At 48.3% G+C, this 19,503-nt stretch overlaps 6 protein-coding genes across 6 annotated transcripts in view; 4 read left to right on the top strand and 2 right to left on the bottom strand.

Moving 5' to 3' along the window:
* Nucleotides 1-273: 273 nt before the first annotated feature.
* BP5553_04266 (uncharacterized protein) lies at nucleotides 274-1,746 on the bottom strand (the record flags this gene model as incomplete). Its single annotated transcript, XM_032012889.1, has 1 exon — nucleotides 274-1,746. The coding sequence occupies one exon, from the start codon at nucleotides 1,744-1,746 to the stop codon at nucleotides 274-276; it is 1,473 nt and encodes a 490-aa protein (XP_031872582.1).
* A 1,173-nt stretch (nucleotides 1,747-2,919) lies between these two features.
* On the top strand, nucleotides 2,920-5,103 carry BP5553_04265 (Udp-glucose 6-dehydrogenase; the record flags this gene model as incomplete). Its single annotated transcript, XM_032012888.1, has 3 exons — nucleotides 2,920-3,178; nucleotides 3,270-3,793; nucleotides 3,856-5,103. The coding sequence occupies 3 exons, from the start codon at nucleotides 2,920-2,922 to the stop codon at nucleotides 5,101-5,103; spliced, it is 2,031 nt and encodes a 676-aa protein (XP_031872581.1).
* Nucleotides 5,104-6,745: 1,642 nt separating this feature from the next.
* On the bottom strand, nucleotides 6,746-8,995 carry BP5553_04264 (uncharacterized protein; the record flags this gene model as incomplete). The annotated part of the gene is made up of 6 exons (XM_032012887.1): nucleotides 6,746-7,910; nucleotides 7,987-8,321; nucleotides 8,509-8,584; nucleotides 8,657-8,725; nucleotides 8,789-8,820; nucleotides 8,897-8,995. The coding sequence occupies 6 exons, from the start codon at nucleotides 8,993-8,995 to the stop codon at nucleotides 6,746-6,748; spliced, it is 1,776 nt and encodes a 591-aa protein (XP_031872580.1).
* Nucleotides 8,996-9,867: 872 nt separating this feature from the next.
* Nucleotides 9,868-13,715, top strand: BP5553_04263 (uncharacterized protein; the record flags this gene model as incomplete). Its single annotated transcript, XM_032012886.1, has 4 exons — nucleotides 9,868-9,928; nucleotides 9,989-10,059; nucleotides 10,127-13,379; nucleotides 13,576-13,715. The coding sequence occupies 4 exons, from the start codon at nucleotides 9,868-9,870 to the stop codon at nucleotides 13,713-13,715; spliced, it is 3,525 nt and encodes a 1,174-aa protein (XP_031872579.1).
* A 342-nt stretch (nucleotides 13,716-14,057) lies between these two features.
* Nucleotides 14,058-15,359, top strand: BP5553_04262 (Uncharacterized protein; the record flags this gene model as incomplete). The annotated part of the gene is made up of 4 exons (XM_032012885.1): nucleotides 14,058-14,116; nucleotides 14,217-14,327; nucleotides 14,389-15,007; nucleotides 15,057-15,359. The coding sequence occupies 4 exons, from the start codon at nucleotides 14,058-14,060 to the stop codon at nucleotides 15,357-15,359; spliced, it is 1,092 nt and encodes a 363-aa protein (XP_031872578.1).
* Nucleotides 15,360-18,727: 3,368 nt separating this feature from the next.
* The window catches only part of BP5553_04261 (uncharacterized protein), a gene marked incomplete at both ends in the record, with an annotated part of 1,784 nt that continues 1,008 nt past the window's right edge, over nucleotides 18,728-19,503 (top strand). The window contains 2 exons of the mRNA XM_032012884.1: nucleotides 18,728-19,179; nucleotides 19,237-19,448. Of these exons, the coding sequence (XP_031872577.1) occupies nucleotides 18,728-19,179; nucleotides 19,237-19,448 (664 nt within the window). The remainder of the gene's footprint in view (nucleotides 19,180-19,236; nucleotides 19,449-19,503) is intronic.

Here is a 19,503-nt window from a genome sequence, read left to right as displayed (position 1 = left end):
AAATATTCAACGTACTATCAATATGGTGACTTTGAAATTATTTTGGGTGTGGTATTTTAAGGGAGATGGAATGAGCTGACTGCGAAACCGTCTGGGTTAGTAGCCTAACGTTTTCAGAAGAAAATATGCCCAGTGTGCGTTAAGAGTCTATTCGTGTATTTGACGGCCAAGTGGCACTGTACACATTTCTGGATATCTTCCCTGTCGCAAATATTATTCAACGCGAGTTACATCACCAGAGGTTTGACTGGACTATCTCAATCAAATCTTCTCCTACATCCGAGGTGCTCGCACGCCTACCATCAGCGTCACTTGAACCAAGATCCAAGTCACAATCAACCCAGCCCAAACCCCAAAGATGATACCTAGTCCGCCAACAAGTCTTGCCCTGACAACTATTTGGGTCAAATACCTTCTAAATTCTGGGCTCAGCAATAACCAGCTGTAGATCGGAATGGCGAAAGTCGGTGTTGTTTGGGGAATTGCCATGCGGTCCTCCAATGCTTCAGCTAGCTTCCAGGCAACCTTGTTTCCAATGCTCTCCCATGTTGCTTCTTCAGCCACCCTCCTTGCTGCGGTACTCATTCTTTTTCTGAGTTCCTCGTCGTCCCCTAATTCTACAACTTTTTGAACGAATCCATCCAGATCTGATGGGGGCACCAAGTATCCGGACGTGCCATCTGCGACAATTTCACTTGGTCCGCCCTCATCCCTCGCAATGACCGGAACCCCGCTAGCCATTGATTCTAGAACGACCAGTCCAAATGTTTCGGTGATTGAGCAGTGCAAGAAGATGTCTCCACATGCATATGCTTTGGCCAAGCTTTCCCCTTTGAGGAACCCAGTGAACGTGACCCTCCCTTCATCGGCCAAGTAGCCGAATTGATTCCGCACCTCTTCTTCTACTTTCGGGTTTCGATTTCCTCCAACAATCAAGAGCTTGAATGGGAAACCTCTCTTATCGAGCAGTTTGACCACCTCAGAGAGGAACTCGAACCCCTTTTCGGGTGCTAACCGCGCAACTGACACCAGTATCAATTCGCCGTCAGGTGCCAATTCCTTCCGCATTTCTCTCGATCGCTTTGAAGGATGGAACATTTTGCCATCTACACCACGTCGCAGACTTACCATTTTCTCTGATTGAATTCCAGCCTTTTGGAGATATCTTTGTACAAAATGGGACGGGTAAAATACCGTTCGCACCGAGGGGTGGCGGAATAGATATCCCTGGACCGATCGAAATACCCATACTGCCCAAGCATCTAGTGGGGAAGGGAAGAGGATCTCGCAATAGCCCGACAAATCAGTCTGGAAATTGAGAAGCACCGGCACGATGGAAGATTCTTGTTGCTGGCGAAGCTGGAACAGGATCTGAAAGCCAAGACTTGCTGGACTGGCCAGATAGATGAGGTCTGGAGGGCCATTGAATGTGCGAGCATATAATTGGGACAGTCGGACAGGGTAAACCACAGATAACTCCGGGTTGTAGGGTAGCGGATATCCTTGAACTCTGACTTCGATTTCGTCGTTGTCAACGGTTGGCGAGGAATCCGAAGTTGTATTGGAGTTAGTACTGATCTCTGGGGCTACGACAGCCACACGCACCCCCTGACTTCTCAGATACTGGACGAGATTCAGAGTTGTTCGGCTCACACCATTGACAGGACCAAAGGATTCGGTGGCCAAGAGTACCCTCTTCCCGCGCAAGCTCTCAGGGAATGCGAGTGTTGTGTTGTTGGAGGCCATCGTTAGCCTTGTCTATTCACAAGGGTCGTTCTAAGCACAGCACAAGAATATTTAAACGAAAGCCAGACTTCGTGGGCTTACGATGGCAGCAAAGTAACCTAGATCGCATTGTTGGTTTGCTCCTTGAGGTGATGGATGGTCAATTAATCGAGCTTTATTGATACTGATCTGGGTAGTCCCGCACACTTCTTGGGCTCGCCATCCTCGGCTGACCAGAACTTCCATTATGTCTAGTATAAATTTCCAGATATGTTATCGGATGATGTGCGAAGTGCCATATCATCTCGAATTTAAAGGTCGTGCGGCGCATTGTGTGCTGTGATTTGTCTGTCTATTGTGTCCGAGTCAACCAGTTTGACGCCCCACGTCAACGCCTGCTTGCACGTGGGCGAATCAATGGCCGCAAGGCTGACACTGTGATATTTCCAATACTCAACCTTATCCTTTTGCATACTCTTCTCTATCTTCTTTTTTATATCATGCCCCTCCATCCAAATCAGCTGCAACCCCGCCAATTCCGTCAAATGATCCGTTAGACCCCCTTTCCTCTATCCTCTACACCCCCCAGCTGGCCCAACGTGTGCCATTTGACTGGTTGTTGATAGCAGAGCAGGCTAGCATATCCATGGTCAACACGACCGCTCTCTTCTCGAGATATTCCGCACGCTCCTGAGCACATGCCCGCTCTGTGGAAGCTTGCATGTTTCCAAGCCAAGCTCTGCCTATCGAAATATTTTGTGTCCTTCGTTCTCTCTTGACTTGTGTCATTTGCCCATCTTATTTTCAATTATTGTTGCAGTTAATCAGCCCTTCTTCCACGCATGTGTGCGTTACATATTTCGAGTTAGAAAGCACAGCTCTTCTCAGATTTTCTTTCTCTTCCCTAGTTCAGCTTATCACCGTGGACTATCTGGATTTCGTTCTCAAATCTGCCCCTCGGCCGAATCATACTGAATTACTTCCCCGCAACATTAAGGCCGTCCTAGATGACACCGCTACGTTGGTAACGTGCACCAGTGCATCTGTGTACCAGAATCGATAGATAGGCGTCGGGCCACAACAACGAGCACAGTCGTTTCCTAGCAAGTTGGCGCAGCTCTAAATATATATTCCATAGAATACGGCCGAGTGCCATTTCCCAGGATCTGTCTTCTACTCATCAATAGTCCAACAATGGCTAGCGCCCATCTACCATCCGCGGCTTCTACAGTCGACACTGATGACTGTCTTGTCGACGCCTCTACAGCTCCAACTACACCAGATGGCAGTTTGACATTCAGTCCGGTTCTGGAAGCCTTGAAGCTTCGAGATGCTCTCGAAGGTGCTACTGCGGGCAGAGGTACATCGATACAGGACACATCTTTGGATGGTGCTATGTATCCCAGTCGATGTGAAATTCGGAACGTTTGTTGTGTTGGGGCTGGGTATGTAGGTATGTTTCTCATCCTAGGTTAGGCCGAGCATTCCAGGGCCATTAAATATCTCCTAGTCGGTATTTATACTAATAATAATACAATTCATAGGAGGGCCAACAGCTGCAATGATTGCATTGCAAAATCCCCATCTAAGGGTGACTGTGGTTGACAGAGACCCATCGCGCATTCGGCAATGGAAATCAAAACATCTACCAATTCATGAACCAGGTTTGCAACACATCATTCGCATCACGAGAGACGGCTCAAAAGCACTGTCATTCTTCAATGAGCCAGCAAGGTTTGATTCATTTGATAGCGTCTCATCAGCAAGCTCAGCTACATCTGAATGCGAAAGCCAATGTGGGGAATTGAGGGACGAAATCTACATCTCGTCACGTAGTCCCAATCTTTTCTTTTCCACTGAGGTTTCAAAAACTCTCAGCCAAGCCGATATTGTTTTCATTGCGGTCAATACTCCCACGAAGAAACGAGGGATGGGTGCTGGGCGAGCTACAGATATGACAGCCTTGGAAGCAGTCTCGAGAGAAATCGCAATTCACGCCAAACCAGGAGCAATTATAGTTGAGAAGAGCACAGTTCCATGCCGAACGGCGGAGATGATCCAAAATACGGTAAGTCTCTAATCAGCCTCGCCCATTTGTACTTAGTATCCTAACATAGGTGTGCGTTTTAGTTCAAAGCCCATCGACCAAATATAAATTTCGAAATCCTTTCCAATCCAGAGTTCCTCGCCGAAGGAAGTGCAATGACCGATCTTCTCTATCCGGATCGCGTCATTATAGGCTGCAGTCCAACTCCCTCTGGACACCACGCAGCAGCTTCCCTTGCCTCGATTTACGCATCTTGGGTACCTCGCCCCAAAATAATCACTATGAATACTTGGTCTTCAGAACTGTCAAAGCTCGCGGCAAACGCCATGCTTGCCCAACGAATCAGCAGCATCAATTCTATTTCCGCAATCTGCGAGGCTACAGGCGCAGATATTGATGAGATAGCCCAATCTATCGGCCTTGATCCGCGGATCGGAGATAAATTCCTGAAAGCCGGCGTGGGCTTCGGTGGAAGCTGTTTCAAGAAAGACATTCTAAGTCTAACGTATCTAGCGGAAGGTCTTGGTCTGCCTGAAGTGGCTGAGTACTGGACACAAGTACTCAATGTTAATGACTGGCAAAGAAGTAGATTCGCGAGGAAGGTTGTGAGATGTATGAATGGGACACTTGTGGGAAAGAAACTCTCTATATTGGGTTACGCATTCAAAAAGAATACGAGTGATACGAGAGAGTCACCTGCGCTCGAGTGTATCAAAATTTTGTTAGAGGATGCACCAGGGGAGATCGCGATCTTCGATCCATGTTGTGAGCCCGCAAAAATCAAAGAGGAGATCAAACGATGGATTGGAAGCGCGGCGCTGAGGGAATTGGGTGGGCCGATCGAGGTATATAATGACGCTTACCAAGCGTGCTCGAACAGCCACGCAGTGGTAATCATGACCGAATGCGACGAGTTCCGGAACTATCCATCATCAAAATCGCCGAAGCTATTCCCAAGCCGGAAAACAGAGCGTCCTATCGTTGTTGATCCAAGACCATTTGCACGTCTTGAACCAACGGAGTCAGAACTGCTCGCGCTGCACGGATATCTCTCGCCGGCGTTGGATATCAAGGATCCTCTGCTAAGATTCGAAGAGGAGCCAGCGTGCGATGATTCATGTGCAATGTGTGCTGAGAAGAAGGGTAAGCTGGAGAGCGTGCGGAGTGGAAAGGAAAATCAGAATGAGAGACTGGATTGGGTGAGGATTGCATATCATCTACAGAGACCCAAGTGGGTTTTTGATGGCCGTGGGGTTTTGGATATCGCTGAGATGGAGAAGCTGGGTGTGCGGGTTGAGGCGATTGGGAAGGTTGGCTGGGGAGGAAGATGAGGAGGCTACTGGTAGTCTACTTTTGTGTAGAGATGATGGTAGTTGCTAGCATTTGTGTTATCTCGTCTTTGTTTGACCATTAATTTAATTTTGGAGGAGTCTAGTTTTCTAGACTAACGGATATATTTTATAGGTACTTAGACACCTATTCTTCCCCTAATACCCTTTGATAAATATTATGTTTACCGGGGCATATATTAACAATAAATACCATCAACAGAAATGCACGCTAGAGGTGTTGAAAAGTAATAAGTGAAAAATATGGGATGTTAAGGACAGTAATATATAAGACGGCGATGTCCCTATTACTAGATTAAGTGCAAGTGCTAGTAGTTACAAAGCGGCCCATAGACAAGCTCCTACGTACCTAGCTAGCATTAGGAACAGTTTTCAAAAGATATAATATTACTTGCCTAGGTACTTAATGTTTTTATGTTGCGCTTGTTTTAATTTATATAATTCTAATATAAACAACACCTTTCACAATACTATCAGCCGTTCCAAATGCATTCTTATATAGAGGCTTAATATAAAAATTAGCACTTAAAACATAGAAATACACAAAGAATTCTCTAGTTAAGCCCCGGCCTTATAAATACAATACTTAGTAGAAACATAGGTCAAAGAGCAAAGTCTAAGAATATGCTTATTAGGCGAAGTTATTTTTATCTTATGCTATAAAGTCATCGGAATAGGTAAATTAAATCATAGAGAGGTTTTACTCTATTTTCAGGGGAGGGAACACCGGCGGGCGGCACGGGAGATTCATTACGTTATTAGCTCAGTGCTCGATTCGAGATCCGAGAGTTGATTTCAACGCGAATGGCCATTCCCTTATACTTGCACTATTTATTGCTGGTATTACACATGCATCGATGGGCGTAGTGGGTGGTGTGATAGACTGCAGCCATTGAAGACTGAAGTAGCCCCTCCGACCTAAGGGCCACGATGATGACATATTGTCCTAACCTAACTCGAACTCATTCAATTCACGAAACCGACTTATTTGGTGCCTCACTAAATGGGTTGCAATCTGGAACAGGGAAAATTTGTGTTATAGCCCAGCTTTATATCCATGTAGTTGAGGGTTATTCAGTTACATCGAGACCTATGATTCTAGAACCTATATGACTAGCAAACAAGTATACTTTTACAAGTAAGTTTAGCATTCTGAAACACATTTTGGAGACCTCTCCAAATATGGAACGAGTTGTGATACTCAAATCTTGACATCCAGGCGCGATGGGTGCGTATCTTAGTGCTGAACGTATTTCGACCCAATACTATAGTCATCTCCATTATTACCCCCCAAAGCTAGCTCCGGAGCCCCTTCTGCTGCACCTAATGAAAGGAGCATAGCGAGCCTAGGATACTGGGGTGCCCGGGGGGGGGGGGGTGGTATAGCAGAGCAACATGCCACCCAGTCATAATAATTCCGAACGAAGTCTCTACCTCTTCGCCTCTCGACAGGGAGAACTGATAAGTCTACTTCCCCTGCATAATTAACATCTGACACATTGGCCTGATGATGACCAACTTAGTAGTCAGGCGCTACGTGACTCTACGCGTTGTGCCTCATGGCAGAACCATTTGGAAGAGTATTGGTAGTACCCTTTCACCAATGGACCCACACCCAGGCCCTTCAGCCCTTCGGTCTGCCAAGTCCCTTCAGCCTCAAGTAGACATCACAGCCCCATCCGTATAAACTTTGGACGGCGATCCCACCACCAAAGTATTCTGCATACGCTCTCCCTAGCGGGAGGCCATATCCTAGCCCCGCAATAGAACTTCCCCCTGCTCCTGACCCTGAGATTGCGTTAAGAGCATCTATGTTGCCATTGCCTTGTGGAGGGAGTTCATCGTCCTCTGAAAAAGTGGTGAAGGAGTAAGACCAGATGTTAGGCAGCACCTCTGGATTAATCCCCCCGCCTCGGTCACGGATACGAATAGTAACACCAGGTGCTGGGTCGTCAAAAGGCTTGATAGATGGATTATAACGGGTTTCGTGGTTCAAGGGGCTATCACCCAGTTTCCGTTCCTGATCAAATGCATTGTGCATCCCTCGTGGAGTTTCCGGGTCCGCTGCGATGGTAATGATCACAGGCTCGTGAGACCGACCAGACTCAACTGTTGCTCGGAAGGTGTTTTTTAATAATTCAGTGATTATGTATTCCAGATGTACAGGAACATATGCAAATGTCGTGGCTGGCTCCCCGTCAATAATCCAAGTTGGCCGTACGCCATATTTGAGTTCGCAGATTTCCGAAACGAAGTTGCCGCAAGAGTTTATAATTGTGGCCGGTTGGAGCGCCGTGTCAATGACACCAATGTAAGAGGAGGGATGATCGGTGGTTTGGAGCTTGGTGTGGCTTTGATGCTGATGAGGTTGCGATGAGAGATGCAATGCAATATGTTGCTCGGCGATTAGCCTGGTACCAATCCTCGCACGGAGATGCTCGTCCAGGAACCGCGTCACCTCAGCTGGGCTGATATACTTTCTGCACTCTAGAAAGCCGCGAGCCAGAGTGGGAATGGTATGAGAATGGGTCTCTACTAGATCAGCCAGCACATCTGTAAAGCGTATCTCGTCTTCTAGGTTCGATATGGTTTTAGAGTTGTACGGCAATAGGGTCGATAGGGAGTGGAGGTAATTGTTGTAGATCTTGGAGATATTCGGATTGGATACGACTATATAAGGAAGGTTTCGTAGGGCTTGGATACGATGTGCTAGGCGGATTGGGAGGAGGGACAGGGTGAAGTTGGCTGATGACAGCAATGCGTCTGTGGAGAGAGGTGGGCGTCCATGTCTGAACTCATGAAGAAGGTTAGAACAGACTAAAAGAGGCACATGGAGGGTAGATGTATAGGTAACTAAGCACATACTTGACAAGATCAGCTAAGCTAAGGGTATGCAACGGCTTGCTTGCGAGACTGGCAACATCTTCGTCAGAGATGACGGTGGAACTGGGCGGGTGTGACCATCGTGGGGTGGGAGGCGAGGGACGTCGCGCAGAGGTTGAGTAGGAATATGAGGCCAAAGGCCGTAATTGGCAAAGATAATGCCCTTTCGCATTACGACACCGCAACCGCAATGGGCGCCAAAGGAGATTCATGGGAGCGGCATTGAGCGTTGTCGTTGTTGTTGCTTCTGCGATGACGGCTGATGTCCATGGTGCTCGGGCGGTGAGTCGAACCTGAATTGAACGCCAATGCCTCGGCTTGATAATGAAGCCATCCTTGTCTCACAATTACAACGGCGATCAATGTTCACCTTTAGACTTCAACGGAAGCATTTGATTCTCTAATGAGCTATCTATGACAGTATCAATATCTGTGTTTGTTGTTCGCTATTGTCTCTGCCTCGCCCGTATGATATCCCGGCCCCACGCCCTAGCAGGTTCTGACATCCTGGTCTATTTCGGCTGACGCGACATGCTTGCTATCAGACATCGTGGAAATGTTGTCTTTTGGGAACTTGATCCTATATAAATATGCAAGTCAATCTCATGCGGCTACCCGTGGGCAATGGAGCTGCTTGGGATCTTGATCTTACGTGAATCCGGTGATGATGGGGCGTTTCTTGGGGAACTTTCCTCCCTGCTCCTGGGCGAATTTGATGGCCCTTTGCCCTCAGTCAGCATCGGTATTGTTTCCAGCATCTGGGCTTCGTTTGAGGACAACGTACGGATCAACGTCTTCAGGGGAGTTGCAGCAAATCTAGAATCCGGCGTTAGTTTGGTCCAAACAAAACAGTTCACTTTCGGTACGCCAGGTTGGCAGATAGGGTCCGTACAATGTGCTTGACAAGGTTATTCTTCTTGGTTTCGTCTAGCTCCTCCTGATCGGTGTCGTCGCCGAGGCCTTGGACTGGGGGGTCTTGCGTGGAAACCATGGTGATAGCTGGTTGGCTATTTGGTGAGACCCAAGTGATAGTAGGTTAACGGGTGGTGTTATTGAGGCCGAGTGATAGCTAGAATGTGGCTGCGAGAATGGTATAGAAGATGTGAAACAGAAGATGAGGCACGAGAGGAAGGAAAGCAGTATTTATTATGGCTGCCCAACAGTCCAAAGTCCAGACAGACGCATGACAACTGTACTTCCAGGTTGCGGATGTGCAGTGGGGGGGCCGCGACGCCTAGCAGTACGTCATCAGTCCTTTATACTTGTAAGGTACTTCTACTCACATTCCTGAATTGGACTGGCAGTCATATGTAATCATGGAATATCAGGCGCCAAGGATTCGAATATAGCAGCCACTTAGTTATCAGTCACTCGATAATCACAATCATAGCGTAGTAAGCCTGCTTTACTTACCTAGGTACTCTATATCTGCTTTCTGATTCTACCACCCCACATCGATGGAGGGGAGCCGAATCACTGTCACGTGACTCATTGAAGAGAGTTACTTGCACTACTATAACCGGGCATAAGGGAAACCCCCCTGAAAGTTATTAATATACCTATTTGGGCTTTAGTAATCGGTGCTCTATAATCAAACTGAGCCCAGGTAGCCAAGGGAAGAGTTCCTGAGTAAAGGTCACGTTTGCGATGGTCGAGCACGTGGAGGGGCAAAAATAAGGTTATCTCGGTTATCGATACGATAAGCTGATAAGACACGCTAGCCGTTCTAAGGAGCTGACCGGCGTCGCATAAACATAATTCCGAGTTCTACCAAAATTTTATTTGTACAGAGAGAGGAGGAGCCGAAGCTCTGATCTGCTTGACGGCGCCACCACAAACACAAAACCATTGCGCAGCACGACAATGGAGGACCAAAAGAATCGCCCTCATAGGGCTCCCAAAGAGAAGAAAAAACACACTGGGGGTCAGAAAACCTGGCACTGCAAGCGTACGATGCCTTGAACAGTTATGCTGACTATCCTAGACCGCAATCCAAAAGCATTCAGTTTTGCCAATCCAGGGCGCCTTGCAAAGTCCGCTGCTCGATCCCATGATGTAGGCTATTCTTGAAAAATCCAAATCACCTTCATATTGAGCTTGCTAATACGATTGGCGCGCATAGATAAAGGAAAAACGTTTCCATGTACCCCAAGTCGACCGAATTCCAGAGGAACCCCCTCCAAGGCTTGTCGCAATCGTCGGCCCCCCAGGCGTCGGAAAGACGACTCTTCTCAAATCCCTGGTTAAAAGATATGCGAAAGAGACATTGTCCGATCCTCAGGGCCCCATCACTGTAGTCACTTCGAAACGCCAGCGCTTGACTTTCGTCGAATGCCCAAATGAACTGGAGGCAATGCTGGATATGTCCAAGGTGGCAGATATAGTGTTACTTATGATAGATGGAAATTTCGGATTCGAGATGGAGACAATGGAGTTCTTAAACATTTTGGCTTCGAGTGGTATGCCGGGGAATGTCTTTGGGATCCTTACCCATTTGGATCTATTTCGAAAGCCACAGACTCTGAAAGATGCGAAGAAACGGCTAAAGAATCGATTCTGGAGCGAGTTATACCAAGGAGCACATCTCTTTTATCTGTCCGGAGTCATTAACGGCAGATATCCTGATCGCGAAATCCACAATCTCTCAAGATTTATTTCCGTCATGAAGAATCCTCGACCTCTGATCTGGCGTAATTCACATCCATATACGGTTATTGATAGCTTCCGGGATATTACCCATCCGACAAAGATTGAAGATGACCCCAAATGTGACCGCACAGTTGTCCTGTCTGGGTATCTGAGAGGGACAAATTTTGCAGCACAGGGCCAAAGAGTCCACATACCAGGGCTGGGCGATTATTCAATATCTACTATGGAGGCCGTACCAGATCCGTGTCCTACACCATATATGGACCAAGCTCTTGCCAAAGCAACAGGCAAAACCGGCCGTCGACGTTTGGACGAGAAGGAAAAGAGATTGCATGCCCCGATGTCTGATAAGAGCGGGTTAAAAATTGATGGTGATGCAATTTGGATTACCAGGGAAAAGGGGTTCAATTTTGACAAAGATGCCGATGGCGAGGAGCGAGGCGAAGGCGAGGAACTAATTGTTAGTTTGCAAGCCGAGCGCAGACTTCTGGGTGAAACTGAGGAGGGTGTCCGACTGTTTAGTGGTGGAGGAGCGATCAAGAGTGTTCCCGAGGAGGAAGATACCGGCAGGAAGCAGCAACGCTCAGCAAGGTTTGTTGAGCGTGAAGATGGCGAGGATGGCGAGGATGACAGTTCACCCGTCGATGATGAAGGCTTCGTCAGTGGTGATGATATCCAGTCTGACGACGACGCGGAGATCACTGAAGACAAACTCGGAAAAGCATTTCGGAAACTAGACGATAAGACTGGCGGAGATATCGCCTTCGCTGATAGTGATTCGGACCTTGGTTCTATATCCGGTGATGATCTTGATTCAGAAGGCGAAGAATCCTCCGATGAGGAAGATGGTGCCGTGCGATGGAAGTCGAATATGTTGCACACAGCTCAGAAGTTACATGGCAAGAAGAGGTCCTATCGAACAGCAGACCTCGCCAAGTTGATGTATAATGAATTGCTCACTCCAGCGGATGCTTTACTTCGATGGAGGGGTGAAGTCGATGAGATGGAGGAAGAGGAGGAGGAAGATATTGAGGCATCTGACGATGAGACGTTTTTCAAGAAAGCTGGGCGTGAAAAGGATGAGTATAGTGAAGATCGGGCGATACCAATCCTTGACTACGACGCGTTAGAGGCGAAATGGTCCGTTGAGGACAATATTGAAGCATTACGACAGCGGTTTGCAACAGCTGATCTACTAAAAGAGAAGGCCGCGAACCGAAGTGGTAGTGACGGCGAGAGCGATGAAGACGACGAAGGTGATGGAGAATTCGAAGATTTGGAGACTGGCGAGAAGCATGAACCAGATGACCTTCAGGCCGAACGAGAGAAGAACGCCCGGAGGAAAGAAGAGCTCAAGCTTCGCTTCGAGGAGGAAGATAAAGAAGGGTTCAATAATGACAAGGCCAAAGCTCGACGCGAAGGGGATGATGAAGGGGAGTTTGGTGAGGACGATTGGTATGATGCGCAGAAGGCGCAGATTCAGACGCAAATGAACATCAACAAGGCTGAATTTGAAGCGCTTGACGAAGCCCAGAGGGTCAATGTTGAGGGTTTCAAAGCAGGCATGTATGGGAAAATCGTCATCGAGGGCATGCCTTCAGAGTTCGTCACTAAATTCAATCCGCGGATGCCAATTATTGTTGGCGGACTTTCTGCCACCGAAGATCGGTTCGGCTTCGTGCAGGTCAGAATTAAGCGGCATAGATGGCACAAAAAGATATTGAAAACTAACGATCCTCTTATCTTTTCCCTTGGATGGAGAAGGTTCCAGACCTTGCCTGTCTACAGCATATCGGACTCTCGAATCCGAAATCGAATGCTCAAATACACGCCCGAGCATATGCACTGCTTTGGGACGTTCTATGGACCCCTCATTGCTCCAAATACGGGATTCTCCTGCTATCAATCGTTCTCGGCGAAGAATCCTGGTTTCCGAATTGCCGCCACTGGGACAGTCTTGAATGTGGATGAGTCCACGGAGATTGTCAAAAAGCTCAAATTGACGGGAACTCCATACAAAATTTTCAAGAACACAGCTTTCATCCGCGACATGTTTACTACATCCTTGGAGATTGCCAAGTTTGAGGGTGCATCCATCAAGACAGTCTCTGGAATTCGAGGACAGATCAAGCGTGCGCTCAGTAAGCCAGAAGGCCACTTCCGAGCCACATTCGAAGACAAGTTACTCATGAGCGATATCGTCTTTCTACGCGCATGGTATCCCGTCAAGCCCCATAGGTTCTATAATCCTGTGACGAATCTTATCGGATGGGAGGGGATGCGATTGACTGGCGAGGTCCGTCGTGACCAGAACATCGCAACCCCCCAGCAGAAGAACAGCTTGTACAAACCCGTGGAGCGTGCAACAAGGCATTTCAACCCCTTGCGGGTGCCTCGTGCTATTGCTGCAGAATTACCTTACAAGTCCCAGATTGTGCGGATGAAGAAGCAGTCTACCCAAACATACATGCAGAAGAGAGCCGTGGTTGTAGGGGGCGAGGAGAAGAAGGCAAGGGACCTGATGCAGAAGATCATGACGCTCAGGAACGAAAAAGTCTCGAAGAGAAGGGCCGCTAAAGAGGAAAAGCGGAAGGTGTACAGGAAGAAGGTAGCTGAGAACGAGGAGATGCGTGGAGAGAGAGAAAAGAAGGAGAAGCAGGAGTACTGGAGAAAGGAAGGCAAAAAGCGGCATGCAGACACTGATGGCGCTGGTGGTGGTAAGAGGCGTAGGTAGTCATCTTTTTGCATTGCCGGGGAGTTATAGGGACACTGTGATAGGTAGACAAAATAGCTTTTGAATCAATATACCTTGGTATACATTGAATTTGTATAAATGGAGAGAACCTTTGTGTTGCTATTTATTATTCGAGCACCCAGTCAATATATTTCATTCAAACCAACTCCCGCGCTGTGCATTAACAGAACAGGCCCCGGTGCTGCGAAGCTATAAGGAAAGCTTTGAGGGTGGATCTGAACTCTTGGATAGAGACTGCGTTGTTTGCTGCCACCCCAATGCCACAGGTGCTGGTAGTGACATTCTGGCTACTTCTCTGGCCGTCTAAACTGCGTTAAAGATAAATGGTATGATAAACCAAACAGAGCTCTCCTTTCCTAGAATTTATCACTGTCCACATTGATTTTAGTAATCAGACATTAAATTCCTCACGGCATGGTGATCCGGGCTGGCTTCCCCCCTTTTCCCTCTTTCCTAGCAGCTCGTTAAACAAATAACCTCGGTAACTAACAGATAACGACAGCGAGCTTATCAATCGACGCCTCAATTCGACAATGACATTCTCGAACTTCCTTAATATAAACTACCTTGCAATTCTTTAATAAGTTTCGATTGATTAACTTCACCCCCAAAGTTACATAGCACCTATCACGACACATCACTAAACGTCATGCCGAAGGCTATCACCATCCAGAAAACCGAGGGGAAACCTGGACAAGTTTATTACCCGTAGGCAGAATCACCTCCCCCCCCTCCTTTGCAAACACCTATCCCCGAATCCCAATCTCCAGTTCCATTACGCCTACTGACGGTTCCTACCACTTCGCAGTCTCTCCCTCAAAGATGTGCCAACGCCCACACCTGGTCCCCACGACCTATTCATCACCCTCCATGCTGCTGCCCTGAATCACCGCGACTTCTTCCTCCGCCAACATCTCTAGTATGGCCTCCACTTAGTAACCAAACGCCCAATTAATTTCCGACTAATCGAATAAACATAGCCCTTCCCCGTCGTTCGAAGTTCCTCTCCTCGCCGACGGCGCCGGTATCGTAACCTCAGTCGGGTCCGCCGCCTCAAAGTCCTGGCTCGGGAAGAAAGTCCTCCTTGTCCCCGGACGAGGCTGGAAGGACTCACCAGATGGCCCCGAGTCACCTGAGGGATATGGAATCCTCGGCGGGACAACTACATGCGAATTGGGTACGGCACAGGAGGTGATATGTGTCCATGAGGATGAGGTGGAAGAGGTGCCAAGTCATTTGAGCAGCGTGGAGGCGGCGGCCCTGCCCTTAGTCGGACTGACCGGTTGGCGGGCGCTCGTAACCAAGAGTGGTAATGCTGAAGCTGGAAGAAACCTTCTGATTACAGGCATTGGAGGTGGTGTTGCATTGGCTGTGCTGCAATTTGCAGTCGCAATAGGAATGAATGTGTATGTGACGAGTGGAGGAAAGGACAAGATTGACAAGGCCGTCGAATTGGGTGCAAAGGGAGGCGTGAGTTATAAAACCGACGGATGGGAGAAGGAGTTAAGAAAGATGCTGCCAAAGGACAGACCTCGTCTTGATACAATTATTGATGGCGCAGGTGGCAATATTGTCTCCAAGGCTACCAGGCTGTTGAGGGTACTGTATACCCAACTTCTCCCACGCAAAACATCGCTAACTTGTCTAGCCTGGCGGGGTTATCGTCCAATACGGCATGACTGTGGGCCCCAAGATGGATTGGTCAATGGCCGCCGTCTTATCCAATCTCGAATTACGAGGTTCGACCATGGGCTCTCGCAAGGAGTTTAGAGACATGGTTGCATTTGTTCAGGAGAAGAAGCTCACGCCAGTTATCTCAAGGGTGGTGAGAGGATTGGATAACCTCAAAGACATCAATGAGCTGTTTGAGGATATGAGAAACGGCACGCAATTCGGGAAGCTGGTTATCGAAATCGCTCAAGATGGCAGCGGAAATAGCAGCAAGTTGTAGGGGCAAATTCTACATCTTTTTAACAACAACCCTCCAAGCTAGCGCAATCGTTTGGTCTCCTAGGAAATGGACTCATCTCCATTTTGTTTTATACCGCCATTTCAAAAATTACTTTCGCCAGAGAAGCTCATGATAGGTGGCAGCATCTATACAATCCGTCCTTCGCAACAGCCAACACACACTTACAGTCTCCACGGCATATTTACAGCGGAATAAATACGTCAGGTCACTCCCAAACTCACGCCCTAGATATTTTATGTTTAGTACACGTGGATTGCCAAGGTCCCAGTCAAGTGATATTAAGGTAGTAGACTCGGGGACTATGTTTTGCCGTGGTGGCGAAAGTATTATTCCGTTTCTCCCGCATAGATGGTAGTACCCCTGGTACAGCCCCGTTGAGCATTCCAATACAATTAAGTTAGATGCTAAGTTCTAAGTTTTGCGTCCACTTGGCGGAATGCATAGCCTCGAATTTATCATTTTGGTTCTTTCGGGCTGCGCAGTTGAGACTTTTGGATATAACAGCAAGGCTGGTTCCACTCCCTGGCTCAACATTTTCAGCATGAAGTATTGAGCTGACTAACATTGATATTACTCCTAAACAGTTTTGGCTACATGGTGCGAATTGGGGTCTTGTACTGTCAAGAGGCCGCTATGAAGTATAGTTGCTTCAATGGTGTAGGAGCTAAACATGGTGATATCCGCTGCATTGCTTCGCAGATATTCCCGGCCACAGACTGCGAAGTTTTCGAACAGCATTATCCTATATTCCAGGGCCATGGTTGCAAGTGTTTCTTAAATGGCATTTGATTTCTGAGGAGATGAGCGATTCCGATTGCCGTTCCATGATTCCCGCAGCTACATTCTCTACGAAAATGCTGCCACTGCCGTAGACACCTAGGTTTCCAGGAGCACTCTAACAAGCTAATGAATGATACTGAACTATCCAAATCATATCAAGGGCTGTGACGGGCGGATGGGATGATTTCGCTACCTAGCTAGTACGCGCATGATTGGAGGATGAGGCAGAACCGCTCGTTGCTATGAAAGTCGCAAGTTGCAACTATTCTCTTTGAGGGCCGCAAACGCTCCAGAGCACCTTCCGTCTGTGGGATATCCTGTGGTTCGACTTCATTGTTTCCAAGGAATAACAAGGTACGCTCTATGCTACTTCGATTAGTTTTCGTTCATAAAGAATATATATTCGTTTTCTTAGGGATGTGGGTCAGAATCTTGCAAACCCTGTTTTCGAGAGCAAACATCGGGAAAATCATCCTCACAATCAATGTATAACGTAATTTGATGGCTACGGAACGCAACGTTCCAATTTTCTTCATCGATATACTCTGTTGGAAAACCCATTATGGCGGGCTTGATCTAGGAAGGCTACTCAGTGAGTCATGAGCCAGAGAGTGTCAGCTCACAGCCCTGAGTAGATACATTGGCACCAATGCAAGCTGTACGAAGAAGAGCAAACAATCAAACAAACACAGGGCTTACGAGAAGGCTGTCCTCCACCCCAACTTTGCTGCTGCCGCCGGGGCACTCAAACATGTGGAAGTAGTCTGTCTGCAGCATAAGAACGGGAAATGAAACGATACACCGTATAACAGCGAGTTCTGATTCCCACGCTATCCTTTGTGTATTAAAGTGCGCTTCAGCCTATCAAACAATCCCGAGGCGCTGGATACGACACGAGTCCCCTGAATAGCGGCTTGTCAGCACGCGTTCTAGGATTCATGACACGGCAAAGCTACGGCGAAGACACGGAAAAGCTACCTTCGCTATCAGATACCTGCTTAGAGGATCTAGGTTTACCAAGCATAGCCCGCCGGCTCGGAAATTGATCCCTCCCCTTAGGTCGCACAGAACTGGGAAGCTCGGCGTTTTGGGGATGGATGGATCTTCCAGAACTGGCGGAAGGATGCTGCGCGCAGCGCACTGGATGCTATTATAGGTCGATATCTTTTTGGGACACATGAGCGACCGCTTAGGCCCAAAGAGAAGCCATGACATGCTAGAGGCGATCTCGGCGTAGAGCACAAGCATGAAGAGCAGGTTTACGGCGCGACAGGTCTAGTCTTTCTTGTTCAAGCTTTCAACTCTTGCAGATAAGGCCAGGCCATCTCAACTGTCCCGAAGTATGCAAGGAGCCCCCAGTCCGAGAGCGGCGTGGTTAAGGTTATTATAAGGTTACGGCCGAGTACCAGGCGACACCGTGAGCCATCCTACCCGTGGGGTTGGGCCGTTGACTATTAATAATGACTAAAACGCAATTGAAAGATCTGAAACAAGACTATGTGCCATCGGGGAGCCCAATTGGTGCCGTCGGTATAGAATCCTACGTCCTAACTGCGAATAGTGTACAGCGGTTGCTTCAGCCGCGACGCTGGATTTCGCGGGACCAACAGGCCTTCGTACTATACACGCTGGAGATAGTACTGCTAAGCTCTGGAATTTTGTCGCGCCATTAACAATACCGCGCCCAGCGCCCAGCGCCCTCCCTCTCTTCTCCAAATATTCCTGGAGCGAAACTGGCTCCTTTGACAAAACTCGGGGGAAATGTTCGGAATCAGCAGCTACGGTAGGCAATGTTGGGCTACGCGTATTCCACTCGAAACATGCAATTCTGTGCCTCTTCAAGTGAAGAGACTGCAGTTACCGCGTTGGGGCATGCTTTGTATAGAGTCATTTGGGCGCTGTCTGACGTCTCCCTGGACGAATCATGACGGCGATTGAAGGCACGGGTCTGGTGCAAGGTTGCGCTGAGCCGCGCTGCCGCCAGCTGGTACGAGTAGTCGCTGCGATCTGATGCGTAAATCCTCCGTATCGCCGCGCTTGTCTCCCAAATATCGCGCTGCGAAATACTTCGGGAGGGATCGCCATCTTTTATTTCCTGTGCCTCTTTGCATACAGGGTCCCCCGAGGTGGTCCCCCCGATTCATATGGCCTATGGCACCCAAGACTACGAGTGCATGTTCTGTTCCGTGGCTCTCCGTTGCTCTTCGCCTGGCCATCGTGCGATGCTAACGGCAGTGGCACGCCGCTTCCAGGGGAGCAGAAGGCTGAGGAAAGAGGCAAAGTCGCAAAGGCTGAGTTGCCATGGCTGGGGCCCTGGAAGGCCTTCTCATTCCTTCGAACTTTCGCTGTCAAGGAGCGGTTAGTTTCGCGCACACGATACGCCTCAGATTTTATTCAGATTTACTCATTTTAGTCTTGTTCGAGTGTCCTATCCTATCCTATTCCCAAGTACATAAGATAGCTCTAGGTAGCCCCCAAAATGTATGCTTCATATGCCCCATCAGCGGTTGTGATAGTTTCTACACAATATATCTTAACCCAGCGGCTATTCCTGATCGTCGCCCCTCATGTTTGCCTCGGTTCCTTTATTCCTCGCTTTAGCGGGGAGTGCTCTCTCGACTCCAGCTAATGTCCTATTCAAGAGAGGCGACACCGTGGATAATAATTCCTGTTTCAATGATCCGAACCTCCCGGCACCTCAGCCTAAGAGCCTTGGTGGCCTTGATCATAACTGGATGACACTCCACTGCGATATTCCGGAGGTTGCTAACGTCGGAGGGAAATACTCGCCGCGCGAACGATGGGTTGCAGCCCAGGCAACCAACGCCCTTGCTGCAGCTCAGATCTGCTGGATAATGTCCAAGGACCAAACGGCCAACAAGTTCACCTTCTCGCAGAGTGTAAGCAACTTTATTCATGGCAAGGACGGCATGAAGTGCGAGATACTTGATGCTTCTGGCGGATCTCTCTCTGGTTGCAGCGAGACAAGCGTATGTGACGAAGCTGGCCATGCTGCCGGGTAAGTTCATACCGCACCAGTTCCCCGAAATTTGGTACTGATAATGGACCTCTTAAGCTTTCAAATCCTCAATTCTATGGCCACAATTCATAGAGTGCATCAGGGAACGTACGATGCTCTGGAGGCAGCGAAGGTTAACATCATTGGGAGAGTCGGCGAGTTTGCGAAAGTTTTTTCTCCTCGAATAGACGAGCTGAGAGCGTTGAAGATTTTTCTGGATGTCATCGGGATGGGATTCGCGCTTGCTGCAGCGCCGGTGTGGAACTCTGGTATGCATGGTTCTTTCCCTCCTATTCCCCTAGACCCCTCTAGTGTCCCACCTCC

The sequence above is a fragment of the Venustampulla echinocandica genome, assembly GCF_003357145.1.
Source record: "Venustampulla echinocandica strain BP 5553 chromosome Unknown scaffold_1, whole genome shotgun sequence".
In the NCBI taxonomy this organism is placed as follows: domain Eukaryota; kingdom Fungi; phylum Ascomycota; class Leotiomycetes; order Helotiales; family Pleuroascaceae; genus Venustampulla; species Venustampulla echinocandica.
Note: the sequence above shows the minus strand (reverse complement) of the source record. Positions and strands in the feature narration are given on the sequence as shown.